The sequence below is a fragment of the Periplaneta americana genome, chromosome 5 (assembly GCF_040183065.1).
Source record: "Periplaneta americana isolate PAMFEO1 chromosome 5, P.americana_PAMFEO1_priV1, whole genome shotgun sequence".
Classification (NCBI taxonomy): Eukaryota; Metazoa; Arthropoda; class Insecta; order Blattodea; family Blattidae; genus Periplaneta; species Periplaneta americana.
In genome coordinates, this window is record NC_091121.1 from 599,000 (window position 1) to 626,126 (window position 27,127).

General features: G+C 36.4%; 1 protein-coding gene across 3 annotated transcripts; it reads left to right on the forward strand.

Moving 5' to 3' along the window:
* The first annotated feature begins 747 nt into the window (after positions 1–747).
* On the forward strand, positions 748–26,813 carry Polr2E (DNA-directed RNA polymerases I, II, and III subunit Rpb5). Of its 3 annotated transcripts, XM_069825262.1 has the most exons (8): positions 748–1,167; positions 3,633–3,721; positions 8,301–8,362; positions 9,390–9,529; positions 10,752–10,891; positions 15,558–15,636; positions 17,596–17,674; positions 26,536–26,813. In XM_069825262.1, exons 1-8 carry the CDS (start codon positions 1,111–1,113, stop codon positions 26,610–26,612), a joined length of 723 nt encoding a protein of 240 aa, XP_069681363.1. In that variant the 5' UTR covers positions 748–1,110; the 3' UTR covers positions 26,613–26,813. The 3 variants fall into 3 exon arrangements, with proteins under 3 accessions (XP_069681363.1, XP_069681366.1, XP_069681364.1); XM_069825265.1 differs by lacking the exon at positions 15,558–15,636 and having other exon boundaries at positions 754–1,167; XM_069825263.1 differs by lacking the exon at positions 17,596–17,674 and having other exon boundaries at positions 849–1,167.
* Positions 26,814–27,127: the final 314 nt, after the last annotated feature.

Genomic DNA, 27,127 nt, shown 5'->3' on the forward strand with positions numbered 1-27,127 from the left:
CAGGCACCAGGAAGCTGAAAAATATACTAGATAAGATAATAACTGCCTCCCATTGGAGGTAGCCCAGAAGGACTCAGTTTACTCTCCTACATGAATTTTACAATATTAAATGTTTACACAAATTTTGTAGAAAGAAAATTAAAATAAACATATGAATAAAAAAAAATTGAACAGAGTGAATATGATGACTCAGAATTTGGCAAGAGCGTTTCAAAACTGAAGTTATAATGTCAGCAGTAAGTGTCTGTGGTAGTTCAGAAGTCTTCCTGAAGCGTTCAAAGAACTTGGGAATCACACCACGAGCTCCAATAAGAAGACCAATCACCTCAATGTCTTCAAGCTGGTATTTTGCTTTGAAGTAATCAACTGATGGCAGATAAATGTTGATCTTTTCTTGATTGGCACTCTCCATTATTATATCATCAGAAACAAATTCATAATTTTTATTAAGCAATTTATGTTCTCTTGGAATGTCCATCTGTTTCTCTTATTCTAATGCCTCTACACTTGTACTGCTTTGAATTCCCGCGTCACAGGAACAGGAAGGATCTAAAATATAGTAATTTTTCGCTGTGGGTACATTTATTTCGAGGAAGTTTGCAATTCAATTGGAAGATTAGAACAAAGGAAGGCATAAAAACCAACGAGTACGGTCACACGTCACTATAGATAATTTGTAGAAACAAAAGCCGCCCTGAAGGGTTCGAAAGATCGGCCTACTAATCAATTCATAAAGAATAATAAGTAAACAAAACAATTTTGTGACAGTTGGAAAGAAAAAGAAAAAACATTAAGATAAGAAAACGCAGGAAATCATTTACAATAAAAATAGTTTATGTTTCGCGGTGGCACCGCAAAGAGCGCTGTACAGGACAACATGGCCGCTCTATATTCTCGTTGCCTACAATATTCTCTTTTAAACTCGTTGATAAAAACGCAAGTGTTGTTTTGCCTTTGATTACATTCAATTGTTTTGGTCTGGTTAGGTTATGAGTGAAAAGAAGTCCTTTTGGTGAAAAGTGACAAGTTTGTGTTCGTGGTCCGTGAAGAAAGATCTGTTATAATTTTTATAAGTCTGGATTTGTATTTTCTGTTATTGTATCAAACATAATGGATGATGAAGCAGAAACTTACAAATTGTGGAGAATTAGAAAAACAGTTATGCAGGTATGGTGGTTTGGAATGAATGTATTGTACTTCTTGTTTGGGGAATGTTCCTGTGTTCGTCCATGGTCTAGAAATTAGGTTAGGCTTAGGTTTAAGACCTCTCCTGACACTTCATAATCACCCTATCATGATATCATCGGGACAGCGTAACTCCGTCTTCCAGGTGCCCAACCTCTAAAAGTTGCTCACAAATAAGCCATTGCCAGGAGAGACCAGAAATGTCATGTCGGTGAATGTAGAGTATCCAACGCCCACTGAACGAATATTTCACTTTTATCACTGCCAATGTTGCGCTATAATCATATATGCAAGGTAGGCTATAACAAAATCCTAAACTAACCTAACCTAACCTGTCAAAGAAGCAACAAGTTATACTAAATATGTGTAAAATTGGCCTATGTCCCTATAGTGGGCGGGACATAAGTAACATTGACCAATCGCAATAAAGAGAACGCCAGTAGGGGAAGTTATCCCCACCCACATGAAATGTGCATTCGACACAACACTCACGTAGATGGGTGGTGAGCTAGTAGGGAAAAGTGGAATGGGTGATGGGCGGAGCTTCTACGTTCTGCTTAATGCGATTTTCCCTTTTCAATAACTGCATACAGCAGGTAGGGCTCATGATGTCATTATATGCACATTTGTTCGCATTTCCTCTTTACTGTATTTCCAATATATTGAATATTCGATCGTGCTACACACTACGCACGGGAATGACGTCTGATTTGTGTTGCATTATTACATGATGACATGGAACTCGCAGATGATGTAAATTTACAAATATACTTATAGGTATCTGGAAAAGTAAATTAGGGATTTTCGCAAGGCCGAGGAGTGACAAGTTAGGTTTGGTTTGTTCAGTCTTTTAGTATGCATTGCATTACGCTTTTTGGTTTTGGTAGATAGGTACACAGATTTATCCTGGACCGAAGAAAGGGGTGCTTCCCTGCATAATGCAACATAATGGTTGTGTGAAGATTTCGTGTGAAAATGTGTAAGAAACTCATTGGTCTGGTACATAAACAAAGGTAGGTATTTGGGTTTATAGCTTTCGCAGTGGTCATATCGCATCTTTAGGGTGTGTGTTACAAGTTTGAAGTTGCTGTCAGTGATTTAGGGCCTAAGTGGGTTTTTTCCTCCGTTCATCCATTCATTACCACATGCAACAGATGATAGTTGTAGGTTATTCTGTGGAAAGTTTTGGGTACCGAAAAGTAAAACTACGTACTACTTAGTACTCTACACTTACTATTTAAGTGTACTAGGGAGGATGGGAAAGTAACGCACAACAATTTCTTTACGGTATACTGTTTTGGTTAGGATGTTCAAAGTTGGCAGACAGTTAGTTTGAATCTTGTGCTACAGACAGCAATGGCTCAATTAGGTGTCACCCTATCGGAACGAGCGGTAACTGCTGAGTAAAGATGGAACGTGTGCTAGCATCATCTACTTGTGAAGAGCAGCGAGGTGTAGTCCGTTTTTTCTGAGCAAAACAAAAAAGTCCGAGTGAAATCCACAGGGAAATGCTGGAGGTGTATGGTGCTGATTGTCTGGACCGTAGCAACATCTCCAGGTGGTGCAGGTTCTTCAAAGAGGGTCGAGTAAATCTTACCGATGAAGCACATTCAGTGACCACTGGAACACCATCCAATGTCAGAGGCATTGAGGCGGCAGTCCAGACCTTGCGCTGTCTGAGTTTCACTTCTTCGGACCAACGAAAAAATTCCTAGGAGGCCAACACTTTGGTTCAGATGAAGAAGTGAAATCAGTCGTGTGCAGGTGCTTATATGCTCAGAAAACGGAGTTCTATGAACGAGGTGTACTGAATCTGGTGTCATGATGGGGGAAATGTGTCGAGAGACTTGGTTCCTGTGTTGAAAAATAGGTAAAACCTGTAGCTTTTTTCTGCATTATTTCGGTTTTGTTTACCTATTAAATACGTTGCCACAAAAAATTGTTGTGCATTAATTTTGATCCTCCCTCATAGTAAACAATTGTTAAAGACAAAATGTTGCCTCCTCCGACCTAGTTGTTCTGTAGAGAAATAAATGAATAATAATAATAATAATAATAATAATAATAATAATAATAATATGTCAGAAACCAGTATACCAAATCTAGATATGACATCGTCAGATTAAATAATATACGCATACACTCACACATGCATAAACCAATAAACTTAGCACAAATAAACAAATATAAGCAAATAAACAGAGTATGATGCAGGTTAACACATTTATACAAAGACAAAATTTAAATAGGCCTATAAAGGGTTACATTTCTAAAATACATTAATTGATTAACAAATGAATCTCAGATTGTAGTAATGTAAATTTATGGTATTCATAGCAGATCGTTTCAATGAATATTTCATCTTTTGTTAAGGATAACATTGTGTGATATTTCAATATGTTCGTTATAGTGTTAAATATGATTTATGTTGTTCCATTTTTTTCTAGTTATGTCACGATCGAGGTTACTTGGTTACACAAGATGAATTGGATCAGACGTTGGAACAGTTTAAAGAACAATTCGGAGATAAACCAAGGTACGTGCGACGTTGTAATGTACAGTTACGAAATTGATTACTTTGTTCTTAATCTGGTATATTTCTTCATGACGAGAAAATGGCATTAATTTATCTCAGAGGATTTTTTGCCATATATGTATGTATGTATGTATGTTCTCAATATAAATCTACACGCTTTGTCCAATATTTGCCGAAGTTTGCACATTTAACCTTCATAACCAGGAGAAGAACATAGGCTACATTAATATTGGACAAATGCTATTATTTATACTCGCTTTAACATCTCTGGTCATATTGCAAGTTAATCTCTTGGGTGAAATCCGAAGGCCTGTGTACTATTGTTGAGACTGGTTCTATTGTTATGAACTACGTAGATGGCGTCTGTAGATGTATAACTAATTTGTTATGAATATGGTTTTGGTGATGAATGAAGCCGGCGAAATTCGGGGATGTTGTGGCCCGAATATCCTGGCATTTGCCTTGTGGTTGAGGGAAAATCCTGAAAAACCTCAACTAGGAAATTCAACCCGACTGGGAATTGAACCCGGGCCCTCTGCATAAGAGACGAGCATGTTGACTCCTACACCACAGTGGTGGTCTAAAATGGACGTTAAATTAATTAAAAAGTAAATACGATCAAGCATTCATGTAGGCCTATAATGTTAAAATGAAATCTTCTACAGTCAATTGTTCTTTGTTATTTTCTCTTGTATTAAACATCGACTTTCACGAGGCCCTGGAAAAAGAAATAACACGAAATTAAATAATATTGTTGACACATCATGAAGGCCAAAATCTAGACAATTCATGCAATAAGTATCTACCACTGCCTGCTGGATCACATCCTATGGCTGCTTACACTGCTGACCAATGAACGGTTATACGCGAGTAGCTGCTAGGTGGTAGGTAGTGATTTTGCATATAGGCTACTGATAAGTTAATAGCAGTCAGAGTCCGTGGATATCCAGAGAACCGCAATCCTTTGTGCCGGAAATGCCAACAATTCAGTCATTGTTATTCCAGTATGCGCGCTATTTGCCATATACAGTTGTATAAGGAGTGAATGTAGCTTAGAGTCAGATATTTTTAATTTTAAGGGCCACGGACACTGGCCTAAATTGAGTTTTACTTTAAATGTTCCTGTCCCAAGAGTGTTGAAATGGAATAACAATAGCGGCCTATTGCACTACTCTGAGTATCCACGGACTCTGATAGCGGTGGGCACTGCCCGCCACCTTGATTGAGCAAGCAGTTTATGCAGCGTTAGGATGCAATCCAGCAGGCAGTGATCTTTACGCAGTCAAAGACCGTATTATGAGTTTCTCAATGTAGTTGTAGATAGATAGTGAGCAGGCTGTGTTTTATGTAACTGAATTCTTGAATTCTTTGAAACTGCAAGGATTGCCACCACATAATTTAATACTTAATATTGAATCACCAATAGTACTATTGCGAAATATTGACCCACCAAAATTATGCAAAACATAATAGAAGTGGCAGTATTAACTGGCATGAGAAGATGTTTTTATCCCACTTATTCGTATGATATCCACTAACATGCCTTTCGATTTTACGCTACTGCAATTTCAGTGTGACAAGCATGTGTGATGGTGGTATTAATTTTTTATTTGGTGGGTTATTTTACGATATCTCAGGTTATCAATATAAATATCAGGATATCAATATCTCAGGTTATTTAGCATTTGATGGAATGAAGGTGATAGTGCCGGTGAAATGAGTCCAGGGTCCAGCACCGATAGTTACCCTTTATTTGCTCATATTGGGTTGAGGGAAAACCCTGGATAAAGTCTCAACCAGGTAACTTGCTCCGACTGGAATTCGAACTGGGCCACTTGTTTTTGTGGTCAGATGTGCTAACTGTTATTTCACAGGTATGGACCATATTAAAATAAAGCTCAAGGACAATCGCTCAAAGTTGCAGACATTCACTTAGAAACTACGTGTCCAACTATGTAGCTTGCTCTCAAGTGGACACACCTGAACATTTATGTATATTTATGCAATAGAGGGGAAAATATAGAATTGTACGCATATCGAAAAGCAATTCAGTGATACTTTTGTCATGTTGCTAATGTGGTATGCGAATGTATTCAGGATTCTACAGCTCCTGCCGTCTTCCTGTGCCAATCCTCCAAAGCCTTCTGTCTTGTGCGTCTTCAGTCCTCAACCCCCTCTTATGCATGACCTCCATTACTTTGTTGTCCCAAGTTCTTTTTGGTCTACCTCTTCCACTTCTTCCTGGAGGTTTCCACTGGTAAATTTGTTTAGGCCATCTATCTTCGCCCATTCATCATCAGATGACGAAACCACTTCAAACTCTTGTGTATGTAAGCTCACTGAAAATAACACTGTATTAATTCAGAAATATAGATCTCTCAGAATATTGTTGGTCATGTCTGAAAATGTATTATTGCGAACTTTTATCGGTCTAATCATGTACTATGCACGAAACTTTCTTGATCTTTCGGCTCCGTAGTACTCAATCGGTAAGATTCGGTTATCTTTGTTGACAAGGAGTGGCAGCCACTAAATACTAGTCGCATATGCTGTGGCATTTGATGGTATTGCAAGCCTTGAATATTGTGGTTACTGATTGTTGTTTGATAGACACAGTCAGTGGCGCCAACTTTTGGAAAACATTGTGTGGGCTCAAACACTTTAGTTTTAAGTTAAAATAAATAAATCTCATTAATAATAATAATAATAATAATAATAATAATAGTAGTAGTAGTAGTAGTAGCACAACAAATTATTGGGTGGCTTGGGCCCATATAAGTTGGCAACAGTAAAGTAATACTGTGATAATACAAGTTAATATGTCGGAAAATTGAATTAATTTTGTTTTCGAACATAGGCCTAATGGCTGAGGAAATACCAGGGTCACAGGAGCACCTTCAGACTCCTCTTCGGAAACGAAATATTCTCAGTGAGGCAGAGAAATAATGGTTCGGAACAGGTTACACTCTGCTTACTATTCATTTACTTCAGTGTTGAGTTTCCTTTGGTTGGCAGCACTGCCGTAAGCAAGGCGGAAATACTTTCCTCTGGCCCCCTCACCCCCTTAAAAGAAGGATCAAGAAAAGTTTAGTGGATAGTATATGTTAAGCGTTTTGGAAAGATCAATCTCTTAATTTCTAAAATAGCTATAAGTATCTCAGAACATTATTATTTAGTCTATGTTAAAAAAGTTATTTATTGCGAATTTATATTGTGTCTGTATTCTTTATATAAAATAAGAAATAATATAATCAATATATTCTGAATTTGTGAGATATAATTTCTCAAGTCATATTTAGAAAAACTGGGTATGTTACAAGCAGACAACAGCGGTCAAGGAGTAATTAAATATATATTGATTCTTTGATACGACTGAAAAGGAGATAAAGTTTGGCTGATTGTGATACCCCACTCAGTGGTTTCAGATTGGAAAGAAGGGAATTGCCTATTTATCGTCAGCTGTCTCTGAAGTTCAAGTGAAAACACACATAGACATGAAATGTATCTCAGCACAGCTCCAGATCAAAGTAGAACATTGAGTCAACGCTAAGTGAGCATATAGGGTCAGAGGGGTGTGTTTTTGTTTTGCTAAACTTCAAGAAAATGGCAACTTGTTTTGTTTAAAGTTTTATTTTTTTTTATTATTATTTAATATGCATTTTTGGTGGTGTGGAAGAGAAGGCCTAGTGGTCTTAACTACACGAAAATAAATAAATGAATAAATAAATAAAATTAATTAATTAAAAACAAAAACAGTTTAATGTAAGGCACATGATGAAATGTTTTCTTTCGGTGCCTGAACTTGAACTGTTTTAAATCGAGTTAAACCTGGCAGGCCTTGGCTAAGAACGCTCTGTAAAGATTCGTCTTTATAGATGAGGAAATCTTAGTAAAGATAATTCGTTTTAGTTTTGTACAATTGAGTTTCTGAGATCTCCAAGAAGTCTAACAACCAGTTTAATTGAAAATAGCAAAATAAGAAAACCTGGACAATGCTGCCAGGTGCTTTCAGCTAGTTTAAAATAAATAAATATGTACAAATATCTACTATGTTACTAAATAATATTTATTTCTGGATTGTGTTTTTAAGAAGATGGCAAGTGCTTTGTTCTTAATCATCCCCTAGTAGATGGAAGCATCCTGTTGACTAGTGAGCTCGCTATGTTTTGCCTGCGTGTTGTGCAATGATGTGAGAGCGCAGTAGCAGCTTGGAGACCGTACACTGCCAACCCCTCACTTGCCTATGCGAAGGTGTATAACGACCACGTGAAAGAACGAAGGTTTGAAGGAAGAAAGTGTTGACAAATTGAGCAATAAGAAACCAATACAGAATGATATGAAAGCAATTTATTACAGTGTGTGCACATACCCAGCCTCTGCCACTGCTCTACACCATAAATGCAATTGTGTGATGATTGTAAATTCACCAACAAACAATCGGAATGGAATTGTGTGCAGTTGACCCGATACATTTTTGCTAGAAAGCAGCTTCGTGAAGTACCCAACAAAGTGCATTAGAAAGTTTGTATATTTATATATTTTCATCTTTTTTTTTTTTTTTTTTTTTTTTTTTTTTCAGTGAAAAGAGACCAGCAAGAAGTGATTTGATTGTGCTTGTGGCCCACAATGATGATCCCACAGGTAAGTTCTAGAATGCTCATTACACTGAAATTCCATATTTGCTCCTTCACTATCTGTTGCAGTGAAGACTAGACTTCTTGAGTAAAGCTTTGGCACCAGACTCATAATGCAGTGCATAGTCCTGTCATGAAATGGAAATGAAGAGATTTTTCTGTAAATCTATTTATTCAATATGGGGGGAAAAAATGTATGATTTCATGAGTGAGTTGCTAGTTTAGTATAATTACTTACTTTATTGTTCATTAGAATGAAAGTTTTGAGTTCTTAGCTAGAAAGAAGAGCAGGACTCAATGAAACTATTGCCATCATTAGCTGGTGATATTGACTCACTGTATACAAGTTTCCTGTCTTGTTCTTTACACTATACATAGTAAGTCTTCGTAGCATCGTACACAGACCTGTTATAGTACTGTTTTGTAGTATTTTAGTGCAGAATTAAATATTAAATTGGACCGCTGGTTTAGAATCTTACAACTAGAATATAGAATTACACTATTCTCCACTTCAAAACACTTAAATTACTGCATTGCCGCTTATGAAATGCACCTCCTTTTTGTTGAAGGAAAAAACTTTATCATTGAATATTACAATGAATTTACAATATTTCAAATAGAAATTAAAGACACTGGTCCACCTTCCTCAAATTTCTAATAACTACGAAACCTTATAACCTTCATCAAAACTATAGAAATTTATCTGCAGAGCTAAATGAAGAGTTACTTGAAACTTATTCTAAATCAGAATCGGAATCTTCACACAACAAATTGTCCTCTGTACCATCCAATGCATTAAATGCCACACGTGATTTAATGACTGTCTCAGTTTTCACAGCATCGCATGAAGCTTTGAGCCATTCACAATCTGTCGGCAAATAATTTCCAAGAAAAAAGTGTGTCTTTTATGCTGGAAAGTACGATGGTTAATAAATGCAATTTTACACCTGAACTATGAGGTTTTCAACTATGTGTTTGTATATAATTTCCAGTAATGTATTTCGTGACATTGGAGACATGATGTGTATTTTCAGATCAGATGTTTGTGTTTTTCCCTGATGAACCGAAAATTGGAATAAAGACTATAAAAACGTACTGTCAAAGAATGCAAGAAGAAAATATCCACCGAGCCATAATTGTGGTGCAGCAAGGCATGACCCCTTCAGCCAAACAGGTATTTGAATGAGTTGCAACCACAGTGTGTTATTTGCAGTTACCCTAATTAGGTAGCTTCATTGAAGGTTAACGGCTTTCACACCGTTCAGTATTATCGTTATACCTTTTGTGTAAATTATTAAACATAGTTATCTGTCTTCATTTCATGGAACAGAATTTCTCCTTCTAATTGGAAGTAAGTAACTCGATGTAACTTTTAAATTATTTTTAAAAGTTTACGAAATATGTTTTTGGATGCCTGTACAAAAATGGGGGAAATCCACGTTCTGAAATTAGCAATCAACAATTTGTTTTGTGCTCTTTGTTTGCATGTATGAAGGGTTGCCTGAATTGTGGAATATGACGAGCAAACAGTATTCTAACAAAGATAAATGCAGTTTTGCATGCGAAAATCTGTAGATTGTTTTGGAAACAATTAAATCAAATGCTTCAGAGAGATGATATCAAGAGAAAAAATAATAATGTTCTAACTAATCTCAGAAAGGGATTAAAAAATTCTAAGCTCAAGTTATTTATGTTTAGTTTACGTATTACAGCTTCAGAAGCTTCCTTTCAGTTTTAGCAAGTCATGAGATTTCGGGCTAACACAATGATTGAGCTGTGTCCAGTATTTCAGACTTCTATGAAATGTTAAATTCCAGCACCCAGTGGAATACTCAGGGTTTTAGTATTTGTTGATGCAATAATTGAATTGTAGGAAATTGTAGGTCTTTGAATGTCCTACCAGTCATTAAATACAGTATGTTGAAGATCTATGTTAGTGTTCCATTTCTCTCATGCATGTATTTGTTTTCTCAGTCAAAGTACCTAACATTATTCAAAAGTACGTCATAACACCTTAATTCGTTCAGAAATTGTTTTAAAGATCCCCAAGTCGGTTAGCTTCATTTTATTCACATGAGCACATTTATGTCTTTTTTGTTATCCATTTCATGACCACAGTTCTCTTTCAGATGTCATCACTAAACTTACAGTAACCCAAGCTTCTTGTCTGTTATCAGTCACATAGAAGCAACCTGTTTGGAAAGATGCACTGAGAGAAAATGAGGGGAAAGTGATCAGCAATGAAAATAATTGAGAAAAATTGATACATTACTTAGATTAAATAAAAATATGGGATATTGAGCGCAGTCCTGTGCTGATGTTGTGATGTGCGTTTATATTCTTCAGACTATTGCAGTTGGTATTTGTATAAAGTTTTAATAAGGATTCTGTTGCAGTCACTGGTTGACATGGCTCCTAAGTACATTCTGGAACAGTTCCTGGAGTCAGAACTGCTAATAAACATCACAGAACACGAACTGGTGCCTGAACACGTCGTCATGACTCCCGAAGAGAAGCAGGAACTGTTGGCCAGATAGTATCCTTTATTATTCTTTCTTTTTAGATATCACGCATCGCATAAAACATCTCTTTTATTCACACATTGTTCCTGGTAACATTTTAGTTCTGTTTGACCATTGCACATTTTGAGCAAAGTCTAGAATCCGTGTAACAACATGAGCTGTTACTGCACGTGCAGTTATCCATCATACAAGCGATCATACCTGGCAGATTATATGAAGGCTTGTTCTACCTGATTTTAATAACCTCCAGAAGTGGTGGAAGATCTGCCAGTGCTGTCAGCAACAAGCAGGTCTGCTGTGCAGGCAGCTAGATCCAGAACATGTTGATGGTCAGCAAAAGCTATACTGAACATCTCTGTGCGTTTCAAACCAGTGGACAGTTATCATGTTTCAGGAGAGTAAATCTTCTATAAGACAGTGTATTTTCATTTTTTATTTCTTTTGTTTAATGTAATTGTTTTGGAGCAACAGTAACAAATATAAATGACACTCGGGAGGAAATTAAATGCAAATTCCTGTTATTATTCGGTTGATAAGCTTTTGTCATCCCATTTGCTCTCAAGAAAGGTTAAAGTTAGGATTTATAAAGCAGTTAAATTACCGGTTATTCTCTATGGTTGTGAAACTTGGTCCCTCACTTTGAGAGAGAAACTGAGAATAAGGTGCTTAGGTAAATATTTGGGGCAAGGGAAATGAAGTTACAGGAAAAATGGAGGAAGTTACACAACACAGAACTGCACGCATTGTATTCTTCACCTGACATAATTAGGAACATTAAATCCAGAGCATGTAGCACATATGGGCGAATCCAGAAATGTATATAGAGTGTTAGTTGGGAGGCTGGAGGGAAAAATACCTTTGAGAATGCCGAGACATAGATGGGAGGATAATATTAAAATGAATTTGAGGTAGGTGGGATATGATGGTAGGGACTGGATTAATCTTGCTCAGAAAGGGACTGATGGCGGGCTTATGTGAGGGTGGCAATGTACCTCCGGTAAGGAAGTAATGCAATTGTTTTAATCAAATTCATTAGAACATTAACACTACCATTCATTTAATTAATCAATAATCTTTTTATGACTTCCTCTTATAGCATGGAAACTATTGTAGTTACGTAGTGATAAGTTAAAATGCATTTATCTGACTTTCGAACTAAAGCATACCCTTCAAACAGAACTACAGGTATCTGGCTGAGATAGTAACCTACTTGAAGGTGCTTTTCTGGCATTGAGCGGAAGGGACTTACACATTTAATTGTGCATCTAGAGGACAGAAATGTGATGATGCTCTGTACACTAGTGAGAAATACAAAGATAATCAATTTGATCTATGAATCAGGATTGTGGTACCTCCTGAATCTTATGTATATATTTTTTTAAATTATTGTTGTCTGATAATTTTATATTTATGTAGCATTTTAAAGATTTTATATGTTCACTATATTTAGATTTGTATTGTTATGCAATTTGCAACAGGGTTCAACATTCTAATTTGCTCCTCGTAAAATGCTATAAACTATGAATATCCTCACCAAAGAGATTGTTACTCCTGTCACAAGTGTAAGTTGAGATTTTTATCGAATACAGGACTTGACAGGGTGATTTAGTTTTTTATTGACCCGCTTTACTTATCCTCTGGACCCTTTACATCCGGAGGTTACATTGTTGTTTAGTATATGTTTTTAACAGACTTGACATTTCGGACTTTTTACATCCGAATATTTTATAAAATTTTGTTTTGTAATGTGCTATGCAATTTATCTCTTGTGGGCTTAGTTTTATTATTTTTTTGGTTCGTTTCGAATATTATCTAGAATCTGAGAACTGCTCACTTTTAAGATTCTTTACAAATCACCTTGTGGGTACTGCATTTGTGTACCTCGTTTTAACCGTGACAACGCTTTTTAGTTCTTTTTAGCATTTTGATTAATGTATTGTGTTTCTGTTTTGTGAAGAATTTTAGATAAGGGCGCAAATAGCCACAGTAGCTGACGCTCCCTTTTTAAACCCCACTAACTAACTAACAAGTGTAAGTATTTTGTTTGAGTTGTGTAACTCTGAAAAACTTCAGTGTGTGATTGTTATATAACCTTCTTGAATTTTTTAGTGATGAGCATTGCATGAACTGTTTGTGATAATTGAGAAGTATAGCAATTTGCTTCAGAATCAGAATTTGTGTGTTTGGAAATATATATGAGATATTATTACTTTTTACAATGAATTAAGTTCCCAATGTGTGTATTTTTAATTTGAACAAAATTAGAATTAAATATGATATGAAAATCAATAAAGAAACAAACTAAAATTATGGCCTTCTGCGGAAAATACTCTGTGCATAGCAAAATATGTTTAGATTCAAAAATATTAAAAAGAGTAAATTATCTTACATATCTCGGATACACATTATCTTTTTTCTATGAAATAGACATTTCACAGAAAATTTCTAAATACACCAAAACAATGAGAATAATTAACATTATGAAACCTTCCCTAGTACAAAGGCATACTAGAACTCGCCTATACAAGACCTTGGCGAGACCTGTACTTTGTTACGGCAATGAGGCATGGACATTGAGGAAGAAAGACAAAAGCAGAATAACGGCTAATGGAATGAAATTTATGAGATATACAGCGGGATATACGAAATGGAATCACAAACGCAATGAAGATGTAATGGAAGAATTACAACTAGAACCTGTAATTAATCACGTAAAATATTATCAGAACAACTGGATAAATCATCTGCATCGCATGCATAGAGATAGATCCCAAAAGTCATGCTCCACTATTGTCCAAACGGGAAGAGATCTCTCGGTCGTCCAAAGAAGTGCTGGATTGAAAATTCAACTGTGAGATCGTAACAGGCCAAGTGGCCTAATACTTCAAGGTAAAAAGAAGAAGAAATGTGTATTACACTCAGGCCGCTGTAACCTTGCACTTGACAGTTGTTATTTGGGTTGGCAGCCTTTCCTATGAAAAATTGAAGAATGCAGTGCGGTAGCCTTCTGATCCAATCAGAACATAGAATTTTCGATCGCTGCTCATGCTGCTCTGCAGAGCACTGCTGTGTTGCCTGGTAGCTACATGCCGTGTTACTACCATTAATTTGTGTGTTAGTGTTATAAAGATATAAATAAGTTGTAGCACTGCTGGGTGTCTCTTGTCAGCGCGAATACTTTGCAGAGGAAAGTTTAAGTAGCTTCTGTAACACTTTGAAGAATGGCAGAATGGCTGAAAGCTTCAGTAGTTGGTGGCTTCAGGCTGTCTGCAATGGAGAACCTAATTGTGATCAGTGGCTGACATAAGTCTCTTTCTTTTGTGACGGAGAAATGTTGGTTATTTTAACTCAACTTCGTTTTTAAAGTCAGGTTTCTTAAGTGCCTGTGAGTTCTTGGACACTGGAAGACGTTTGATACCATGTTGCCACTGACCAAAAATAAAGTACACCAGATCTCACAGAAAATTGTACCAAACTATACTTTTCTTGTTTACTTAATGTACCAAATTTATTAATCTCTTGCACCTCCCCAACAAATTAAAATTCTGGGAAAAGGCATGAGTACATAACAGAAAACTAACATAATTTCAACGGGCCAGTACAAATGACTCTAAATATAAAGTTTTGAGGAGACTGCATTTTGAAGCTTCATGTTGGTGTGAAGAATCCAATTAACACAATTTGAAACTTATAAGATATAAAACATCATTAACAGAATTTGAAATAATTTCATTGATCCTTGGATTTTTCACAGCAAAATAAAGCTTTAAAATGCAGATTTTTGTACAATATTTGACGTGTTATGGCAGAGCTTTGGCACAAGGCAGCATCTGAGCACCACAACACCAGCACAACACACACAACTGAATACACGTTCACTTCGTTTCATTTGTGTATTCACATAGTGAATATGCAGAAATTTTGTGTCAATGCATTGGCTGTGGTTGCGGAATCAGACTACGTTTTGCCAATCAAAGAATCCCAAACTGTGTGTTTTCCTGTGTTTACCGGATGTTATCTGAAACTGCCATGTTATCAAGTGTTTCATTGAGGTCAGAAAAAGAAATGGTACTGGCGCCTGATATGAATTTATGATTTGTTGAATCCATAAAAAGGGTAACCTTAGTAATTTGTCTAGCGTAATTATTTTATTCCCTTTTTAAGTTTGTGTTTAGTATGAAATAAATTTATTGGAACTGCATAAGATGCAGCATTTTCAGTAATATATCGCATCACAATGTTTTGAAACGTAGAAATACGTCTGTAATGCCTCTATCTTGATTTAAAAGTTTGCCCAGCATTCCGTATACAAATTGTAAAATGTAAATCTCGTGGTAAAAGAAATAAGAGATTGGTTTTCCACCTCAGAATTGGAATTGTGACTTCGAACAGAAAAATTTGGTAAACTCTTCTTTTTCGTCATTTAATTTGCTGTATCTTCATTCACATTATATGAAAACTTGAGGTAGTATATGGTGAGATTTTTAAGTCGCCAACGAAAAAGTTTTTGAAGTCGACAGCTGCACTAATCAGGTATGTTCTGAAATTATGCTTGATTGCAATTGTTTCGTTTATTTCAAGCAAGTGTTTATGCAACTAATACTGAATGTATGCTGTGATGTTACTTGATCAAAGGCTTCTCTAACTGATTGTAGTGTGTTCGTCCTTAACCTTTCTAAGTAAACTAAAAGAGAACCAGTTGATGAGAATCCAGGCTGGAGACCCTGTTGCTAGGTACTTCGGACTCAAGAGAGGCCAGGTGAGTGACTTTTATTACTGTCTAAAATTGTGTATATATCTACTGTATGTGACTTGGTTTAATTAAAGTTTGAAAATACAGTAGAACTTGGTTATAACGACATCCAAGGGACCTTGAAAATTATGTTGTTATAAACAAGTGTCGTAGTAACCGAGATTCATATTATCAGTCTAGTGAGGTGGAAAATGAAAAATAATAAACTTAATTAGGTTTATTTTAGATTTATGTATTCACTTTTAAGCATACCATGAACACAATAAAATACATGTACAATTATAAATACAGTATTCTGTATTAAAACAGTTTGTTCATTACTCACCAAACTTATTTACTGAGGAGTGAAGTAATCAGTCATTTTACTCTGTTGTCTCCTACTTGCCCAATATACACTTTCTAAATTAAATTCTATGTTCATTATTTCAGTTGCAATTTCACTGCTCCCTCCTCTAGCTTCATAGAACATGTTCATAATTCTAATGACTTCTAAAGCGACACTCACTTCTTTTAGTGGCCATACTGCGTTAAAATGGGTGCACTTAGTGAAAACTTCCTGTCAAAACTGACCGCATGCAGGTACCATTAATACCGCATGAATTCGGGCAGGTTAAATGGGGTGGGGAATCTGCCTGCATTCCAGAGGTATATGATGGAAGGGAACAGTAAAGGATTTGCCAGATTTCAGGAAAATATTTCTTAAAATACTTTGGTTCTTAGAAAATTGTATTCCAAACTGAGGTTGAAAATGACGTTATATGCGAGGTAGACGCATATGCGTTTGTCGTATTAAGCAAGGTAGGAAAGCAAATGTCTTATGGGGAATTAGTTGGACCACAGAATATTTGATGTTACAGGCGAGGTGTCGCACAAAACGAGGTCACTATAACCAAGTTCTACTGTAGTTACTTTGTCGAAAAAAAATATGTCAAATTGAACGAATATCCTTTTGGATACTTCGTTGTTTCACATCTTTAACACCACAGAACCACATATTCTCATCGCTTACATCTGACCTAGGATTTACTTTCATGAGAGCTGGACACAGCAGGCACAATAAGATCGAAGTGGGGATATCGATCAGTACATCCAACAATATATACAACAATAAAATGTACAGTGGATATGTGCTCTGATTTACAGTTTCCCCAATTTGAGAACCATGAGCTGTGACTGGTAAAGAACAATAAGAAAACTACAGTTAATAACATTATCACCAGAGTATGGATAGCATGTTATTGTATATGTTGATTTGAAATTTTGGATGCGTTCTCCTATGCTGCATTCTAAAAATATGAGCAGTAAACATAGCTACCGTATCTAATGTAGACAACTGAAAGTAGAAGAAATTGTTAAGAACCTGGAATTTTGACCTTCAGCACAGTCAATGTATAATTACCATGAACAGATGCATAATTTACACTTTTTGTTACATACACGTTGTAATTTATCTTTTTCAGATATGACATAGAACAAGAGAGATTTTAATTCCTAGTGATGTTTGTATATAATGTCCTTTATTTGATATTATATTTTAGTATAGGTAACATTTCTTGCAAGTTAAATAGCAGAAGACTGTCATTTTTTTCCTTTTTCTCCTTGTCTGCATAAGATGTATATCAGTAAAATTATACGACTTGTAGGGCCGTATTCATAGACATTTCGCAGCACGCGCTACGAGTGTACTAAGTTAGCCCCGGCTATCCACTGGTTACTAGTACAGAATTCAGATCATATCCTATCGCTAACACTGGTTTATGAATACGAAAAACGCTGATAATCCACTGAAAGCCTGCGCTAAAAATGTCTATGAATATGGCCCATAATGTTTATTACATTTTCTTAATGGTGTAGTTGTGAAGCTGTTATTTTGATAACTTATTTCAATATATTTGACCACTTTATTTTTGTACATGTTGTTTGTTATTCTAAGGGTAATAATTTATTTATCCTTAATATTTAAAGCAATCTGAAAGAGAACCATCTTCCTCGAATTCAGACAAGCGATCCAATTTGTCGCTATTTTGGTCTTCGTCGAGGCCAGGTAAAAGAGTGAATTGTGTGATGATTGCAAGTGACTAAGTCCCTTTTAACTAGCAACATTATTAATGAATTTATGTGATTTTTCTTACATGCAGTGTTTTATAGGAATGACATTGCTCGAAATTTGTCTTTTTACAATAACATTTACATTTACTAATTACAGTTACCGAGAGTAGTTTATAATATAATTTATGGTATAATATATGGAGAAGGAATTTTCTCATGAAATTTTGGTCAGTTTGTTGGATTGGTGTCCTCCCGACATCTTGATGAATTTGGTAAGCTGCGGTACGTAGTTGAATTAAGTTTTGAAAACCAACTGTAACAGCTGGGAAATTATTGTACTGACCACATGTTGCCCTGTACTGGTTTGATTGTTACTGTTCACCTCTGGGATGTGAACTTGAAGAGCCAGCAAATGGCTGGTTGATCTCGGCCTTTGTGGGCTGTCACACTACTGGAGGTGATATGCTTGGTACTCATATTCCTTAAACCACTCTCGTCATCTTTCTTTAAATTAATCCTGTATTTTCAACCATTACTTTTGTGTAAATCTATTGTAATCCCTATACATAAAAGAGGAGATCTGAAAATTACGGATAATTATAGAGGAATAAGTTTATTGAACACAGGATATAAAATTTATGCAAATATTTTGAAAAACAAACTCAATGAGCATTACGACAATATTATCAGTGAGGAACAAAATGGTTTTCGTCGAGGAAGATGGATATTTTGCATTGAAATTACTGGTTGAGAAACATAGAGAATTTAATCTAGAAACGCATATGGCATTCGTTGACTTTAAAAAGGCTTTTGATAAAGTTAATCAGAATAAATTACTTCAGATTTTGGCAGATGATCAAGTACCTCAACAGATTATACAAAATATTTACAACATATATAAAACAACCATCATAGCAATTCGAAGCAACAATAGACTTTTACAGTGGTGACCCATTTATAGTGGAGTACGACAAGGCTATGGCCTTTCACCACTTCTGTTCATTATATATATAAACAGAATCATTCAAGATTGGCGACAGACACGCCATGGATTTATTCCAATTAATCGAAATTTGCAGCTTGATGCTTTACTTTTCGCTGATGATCTAGTTCTCATAGCATCAACTGAAGATGATTTACAATATTCGGTACACAATTCAAATATGGTCAGTGAGAAATATGACATGGAAATTAATATTGAAAAAACGAAAATTGTGTCATTTTGTGGGAAATACCCTGTACCAAGTAAAATCTGTTTGAATAATAAAGTAATAGAAAGAGTAAATACTTTCACTTACCTTGGCTATACACTATCACCTTATGATGAAGTAGATATTGCTGAAAAAATATGTAAATATAATAAAACAATGGGGATCATTAATAAAATCATGAAACCTTCACTAGTACAAAGACACACAAGAATAGGCTTGTATAAAACCTCAGCACAGCCAGTATTAAGCTATGGTAGTGAAGCGTGGACTGTGAAGAATAAAGATGTCAGTAGAATAACAGCAAGTGAGATGAGGTTCATGAGAGCAACAGCTGGATATACTCGCTGGGATCATAAAAAAATGAGGACATAATGCAAGAACTTCAAATAGAACCCATTATGCAGTTCATCAGCAAATATCAACTTCAGTGGAAGGGTCATCTCGAATGAATGGATCAATGCAGAATTCCAAAAGCACTGTTTCATTACCATCCGCATGGCAAAAGATCTCTAGGTCGTCTGAAGAAGAGATGGACTGAAAATTCTAGTTTGAGACCGTAACAGGCCACTCGGCCTAATACTTGTTAGGAAGACGACGACTTTTATGTGTCCACCTAATAACATGCTAGCACTTCTTCAGAAAGACTATTTAGCACTGAGCTTTTTTTTCGTGTAATCGAAACATACTCAATCCAGGAAGACAACAGACTTGATCTGCTCAAGAAAAGACGATTGCTATACCAGAAAAAATTATTCTGATTGTGAAACATTTTATTACACGTAGTTCCATTGTATGGAAATAAAGTGTAATGGAGTTTAAATTGATATTAAATTATACATTATATTTTGCCAATTAAATTAATGATACAGAAAGTACTATGAATCATGCAGTAGCATTTCTAGTTAAAACTTCAGCAGTCAGGTTCAGAATCTGAAAGGGAAGTAAAGTTTTATCTCCTTGATAGGGATTGGCTGTGTACATCGCCTTACCATAAAAATACTTTACAATCTTTTGTTGACACAGGATTTTGAAGGTCACTATCCTCCCTTGTAGCAAAGCATCAAGGGTGTCATTATGCTAAATTTTATTAGTAATATGCATTACAAGAGCGGTATGTTGACGTTTTCATGTTCGAGGAAAAGATTTAAAAAGCGAAACGTAGTTGAGCTTTTTTAATTTCCGAGAACATGAAAACAAACATACCGCTCGTGTATCGTACATTATTTTGTGCGAAGATCGTTTATTACATACCTGAAAGACGAATTTCTAATTAGTTGCAATGAAATCTCCATCTTGGTTTCTGTTCAATGACGGCAACTTCGGAAAACAAATATCTTCAACATTGTTCCTATAAAATGTTTTCTGTGTTTACTATACTCCAGCAGGCCGTGATATACGTCTGCCTTCCCCCCCCCCCCATTTTATAAATGCGAACTTAAAACAAACGGTAAGGTTATGTAATGATTTATTTCTGCACATTAAAATTAATTGTCACATTTGTGCAGTTATTCAGAGTCACTGGAGCACCACCACCAGTTTTTTCTATTGTGAAACTTTTTTGCATGAATATAGATTTTCCAGTTTCTGTCGAAGTTGAAGCATTAGCACTGTAGATGGCAGCATTTGATAAACCCTCCGTCTGGCAGGAAGTCGATGCACTAGAGACTGTAGTTGCAGTTTTGTGAATCCTAGTACCAATGTTGCTTTTGTCGTGCAAAATCTTTTCGGCATTCTGTATTTTATTGTACATAGAATCTTGGACGTATCCCTCTGCCACCGTCGAAGACTTCCAACCACCATGCCATTTCAAAGCAAGGATGTCGGCTCCTGTATTTGCTAATAAAGTAGCTGATGTTCTTCTGAATGCATGTCCCGTGTATGAATCTGGATCATTTAAGTTTAAAAACTTTGCAATATTTGAAGGCACTCGACCAATAGTGTTCATTCCGACAACTTGGTTCGTACATTTCCCATTAGAAAATCGATGGAAGAATCTACGTGATGCAGAATTTATTGGTCGGAGATTTACATATTTTCGAAAAATTTCCAAAAAATGAACTTCTTCATCGGGTTTGTCAATGATTGTAAACGTTCGGGAAATTTTTGTCTTTATATTGGGAATATTCACAACAATGACTGAACCCCTGTCTTCAATGTCATCAATAGTCAGATTTGTAATCTCATCCCTCCGACAAGCATCAGCTATTCCCATCATCAAGTAAGTGTCATCAGGAGCTTCAATTAAAAATTTAATCATGTCCTCTCTGTCGAAAACTTTACATTTTTTTGGCATTTGCCCAACGTTTTTCTTCTTTAAAAAATTCACCAAACTAGAAAATTGTCCAATATTGATATCATATTTCAAATTTATCATAGTTTTTAACATTGAATATTCTGACCACAGACTGTTAGCAGATTTCAAAGTTGTGGTCCTTTTCACGAAATAAGCAAGCATAGTTTTTCATTAATTTCTCTTTTTTTCCCTTCCAACCAATTTGTAAATATATTATAGGCTCTTTCATACCTTCTCTGGATTTATCGGGAACCAGAGAAGCACAGCCTTGTTCCCAAGCCTCTTCAACTTCAAGATCCACATCTCCTTCGTTCATAGTAGCCGCCATGATGAGTCTGGAATCCTATTGATTTTTTCATGGCTTCCTTAATGTTACTTGCATTACAAATGCAGTAACTTTTGTGGTGTTGTCGAGTTTACTTAATGTTTGCAAATATTTAAAAACAATAATTAACTGTGCAATTTAGGTGAAATTGCAGTGGTAAGTTTGCAATTTATAATTATTACTATGTTAAACATCTCTAAAAATAATATGTTAAAAGCCTAAAGCAGTAAAAATAATGAATGTCGCGCTTAAGTGGTAAGAAGAGGGAAAATGTTATGTGCGTTACGTTGGAATAGTGAATGTGGTATTTCACACTTACCGCGTATTGGTTCTGTGTGGAAAACAAGCAAACATGCACGATCTCGCACAAAAAATTTTTCTGATATTACATTGGAATCTTAAATTAAGTGCACTTCTGTTGTTGTGGTGCCTGTTCTGAATATTAAAATGAGATTGTCCGACATTAAAAAGAAAAGAGTTATGAGTGTCTCCTAGAAGTCAATTCATGCAGCAAAAGCAAAGAAAATTGAAATGGTGATCTATCTGTGCTCACATTTCTTGAGCTCTTCCACCATAGTCTGCTAACTTGTTCTGAATATCTTTTCTCCATAGCAGAAATATTCTGATGGAATCTTGTTCTGTGCCCCCAGATTAGGAGAAAAGGGGAGTGTAAAAAGGAATTTTGAAAGTCATATTGCATCCAGTGGCGGCTTCTCCCTATGTGCTAAGTGCTGCAGCATGCCATAAAATTATCGTCGTAATGGTATTGTTAAAAATCCTCACATAATACAAATTCTGCTTATAAGTTCACTATTTTCGATAATCTAGTGTTACAGATTCAATGGAATCCATCCGCACTCTCACACGTTTCCAACATGCTAATTCCCAGTCCAGCACGGCTAGCAGTGTCTGCTCCTGCACATAACAGCACCTCACCTTGCCCTCCATGATATTTTGTCCTTTCTCACACAACACCATGCTCATTATTGTGTAGCCCGGCACGCTCTTCTTCACTTAATTTTGGTGAAACTTGCTCTCTTCCCTTTTATATTGTTTGGTTTGTAGCAGTGGACAGAACAGTACTGTCTACACACTGCACTCAGAGTTGGGTTCTGGCGTCTTGTCAGCCCATTTGAGTTGTGTGGATATAAAGGGAAGAAGTATGATGGTGTCGTGTATAGTTCCTGGAGTAGCTCAGTCTGTAGAGCATTCATGCACTAAGTGAAGGATTCCAGAATCGATACCCAGCCCAGGAACAATTCTTCCCTTGAAATTATTCAAGCCTGCTTCACAGGGAGCTTCTACCTGAAAGCCAGATTTGCATAACAATTAATATCGTTAATAAAAGAATAAATTATCACATATTTCGTTTGACATCTGTGGACTCAGAGGAAGTCTAAAGTTTATCCCTTATGGCATGATACATGCTGCCAGTGATTTCAGCGTGTATTAGAAGAAACAGTGCAGCTCAAGTACAGTTTGAGGTATCTGTGAAGTGAAAAATGAATGTTGTAGAGGAAGGTGTGTACTTCTTATATATAATAATTTGTTGATGGTTAATGAGATAGTTTAAATTTATTGCAGACTTATTGGGCTTAAATGTTGTTTTAAACATGAAGTTTTTCATTTTGCCTACAAAAAATTCCGAATTTCCCTTCTCTGAATATTATATATATATGCTAGATCGTATATGGAAATGTGTAGAACTTAGATTTTAAAATTATTTTTTAGAACTCCTTCTTCAGTTTCAAGATGGCAGCTATTCAGCAGCTGACAGAATGCTTCGAAATTAGAGTGGATCTTGGGGACGATGGCATTTGTATGGCATGCTTACGACTTGGTGGGGGAACTATGGACCAGCTAGCTGGACAAAATTAATAACTTCTCTTACAGACGTTTGTACACTTATGCTATCTGCAACTCCTGTACAAAGTTTCGTAAAAATCTGCTAGATTGGCGTTTTTACACACTGTGTGGCGGGTAAATATTTTCATTATATAACTACACTGTTTTTAAACTATATTTGGACGAATCTAAGAAAAGTCTTCACACTCAAGGATTATGCTGCTTCCTAGCTTTTGCATTTACATCTACATCATTACAATAAGCTAAACTCACCTCTTATAGTAGACACCTTGAGACTTTGCTTCAACAAATTTTATCCGAGAACCAAAAAGTTCCTCTTGAATTTTCGAAAGATTGGGATCTCTCACTAAATCATCTGGCTCAAATTGGAATATTATACGAGGTAGATTTGATTCTGGAAAATAAAGGTACAGTTTCGTTTTCTGGAGAGCTACTATTTAATGTCCATTCTTTAGGTGGCTTGGGAATGGTATTGATCTGTCATGGTTCATAGATCGTGAGAAAGTTTATAGCATGTGTTAATTTTGATTTATATGTTCCTATTTTTGTTAAATGGAAGAAATAATTGGCAGCATGATCTTTCTATCATAGGATTTGTGAAGGGCTTTCTTTTATTATTGCCAGTAAAGACGGCTAGCATCTCTAACAACATAACTGCTCTTATCTTCATCACGCTAATAGATTATCTCTGCTGCTTTGGAATAAGTTCACTGCAGACATAACAAAATAAGTCCGACTATTAACACATTGTGTGGCTTGGAAAACAATATAATAAAATAATAATAAAAATGTGTGTATTTGTCGGAAAATCGGAAAACTGATATATCTGAAGTCGACACTTCAAAATACTTCAGAATCGCAGTTTCCTGCAGGAGTCAGCACTGGCTCACAAGGGGGAGTGGCCTCAGGCCAACCTTTTGGACTAGAAGTCGTGGACATCGTGTGGAACAATATCGTTAGCTGAAATGCTTCCTGGTGAAGGCAGGCGAATTTTCCAAAGAGGCCCATGCAGTGCAATCGACACATAAGACAAAAGTGGCCGTTTTGTAAAATAAGTGCTACAGTACTTGCTTTCAAAATGTTAATGAATAGTCCATATAGTGAGAAAATTGACAACTTTTGTGTTAAAACTATGTCGGTATGTCATCTGTCATCTCAGAACATGTGCCCACATGCTGGGCAATTCTGATGATAACTCATTTCTTGAATTTTGATGAAAAATGCCATTGTACTTTGTTTTTGAGAGAGTTGTAATTATTTTTTTAATTTACATGCAGACTGGAGAAAAATTATTATATTTCCAGTGAATTTTGATTGTTGAGAATCATGAGAGGATAAATGTTTGAGGACTTACTGAGAGACATGATCAGAGCATGAAGCATGGTAGCTCTATCCCTTGTACTGTGTTGTGTGAATAACATGATCGTGTTTGTGCAGTAACATTCATAGCTTAAATGTTTTGAATTTTTTAAATACAATATTTACACAACGTTTATCAGTCTTATATACAGGGTGTTTCAAAAATACGGGGCATAATTTCAGGTATGTATTTCCCACATGTAGACAATCAAATAGTTCATTACAACATTTGTCCGGAAATGCTTTATTTCCGAGTTATGGCCTTCACAACATTGCAATTCACCGGAACGTTTTTCTTTCCGCAGGTCGTTGCCGTCAAAGGAGACATTAAGAGGGCACTCTGACAGTTCATTCCGAGGTGAAGGTTACATTCAGTGTTGTGTAGGCGTTAGACTGTGCGACATGTATTCAATCAAGAGCTGGCAGAGATGCACTTCATGTACGGTAAGGCAGACGGCAATGCTGCGCTGGTTCGTTTGTAGCAGGAGAGGTACCCACAGCAACAATGTCCAGATCGGAAGACATTTGTACGTCTCCATTACCGTCTGTGCGAGTATGGAAAATTTAACTCTCCTGGTTTGGGAAGGGGACGACCAAGATCTACAACTCCAGAAGTACAGGAGGCGATTCTGGAGGCTGTGAACATGACTCCTTCTATCAGCACACGAAGGGTAGCGTTGCAAGTCAATGTTCCTCATACGACTGTCTGGAGACTGTTGAAAGAATATCAATTGTATCCTTATCATTTGCAACATGTACAGGCCCTGTCACCAGCAGATTACCCTGCACAAGTTAGGTTCTGTCAGTGGTTCTTGCAGCAGAACTTTCCTGCCTTAGTTTTATTTACAGATGAAGCACAGTTCACACGAGATGGCATAACAAATTTCCACAATCAGCATGTATGGGCGTATGAAAACCCACGTGCAACTGTTCCATCTCATCACCAGGTGCGGTTCTCCCTCAACATATGGGCCGGTATCATTAATGATCGATTAGTTGGACCCCATGTACTTGTAAACAGACTTACGGGGCAGGCGTACACAAACTTCCTGGAAAACACCATACCTCATGTTTTAGAAGACACTCCACTGATCAATCATCAACACATTCACTTCTGCATGATGGCGCTCCTGCACACTTCAGTCGTACGGCTCGCCGGTACTTGGATTGAAGGTTTCCTGATCAATGGATAGGTAGAGGTGGCCCAATTGCTTGGCCTCCACGCTCACCTGATCTGAACCCTCTCGATTTCTACTTGTGGGGCCATTTAAAATCATTGGTTTATTCGTCTCCAGTGCCTGATTTGGAATCCCTTCGGAATCGAATTGTGGCATGTTCTGAGGACATACGCAATACTCCTGGAGTTTGGGATCGTGCTTGCAGGTCAATGAGACATTGATGTGAGGTCGTATTCAAGCAGGAGGTGGACATTTTGAACATCTTCTGTAATGACAACAACCTGCGGAAAGAAAAACGTTCCAGTGAATTTCAATGTTGTGAAGGCCATAACTCGGAAATGAAGCATTTCCGGACACATGTTGTAATGAACTATTTTGATTGTCTAAATGTGGGAAATACATACCTGAAATTATGCCCCGTATTTTTTAAACACTCTGTATATGTTATGTGTTACTTTTGTGTTCCTAGCAGAATTGAAATTTCATCACTTGTAATTTACTATTTATAAAATTTTAAAAAGTTTGCCTGCATTATAATCATCTTTTTTTATTCTTCATATTGCATAGTTTGTTGGAATTACACAAATTGCTGAGAGATTTGTAATGTGTTTTTGCTTTTTGCAGGTTGTCAAAATCATTCGGCCATCAGAGACTGCCGGCCGCTATATTTCTTACAGACTGGTGTGTTAATATTTATCTGATGTGTTTATAAAGATATAGACTTCTGTGAAGTGTTGGATAAAATGAAAATTACAATTTTTAAACTTATTTTTGTTCGATTTATTGTGCATATTTTCAGTAGGATTTGATACCTGAAACTGTGTAGAATACTTAAGCTTGGATATTGTTACCAATAAAAGCTAATCCAGGTGTATTGTGACTGGACAGAATACTACCTTTAATATCTGCATCGTCTTTCACATCCCAAGAGAGTCGCTCTTCCCATCTCTCTCTTCCTGTTCTGCTAGTCCCCTTTCAGGGGAGGGGCACAAGTTGGGACTGCCCCTGCATGTAGGCTGTTTGGTTGGACCCGTTGTACTATCCGGAATGGAATGATGTGGATACCCTAACCCCCCCTACAGATTCCCCTGCTGGCTGCCCTCGAACTTCCCTACAGCCTACAGAATCCATTTTACATTTCCATGTAGGCATCCCTCAAGCTACCATACAGAGTGGTGTGGTTTGGAGCAGCAGTTGATTTGCATTAGCAAGATGC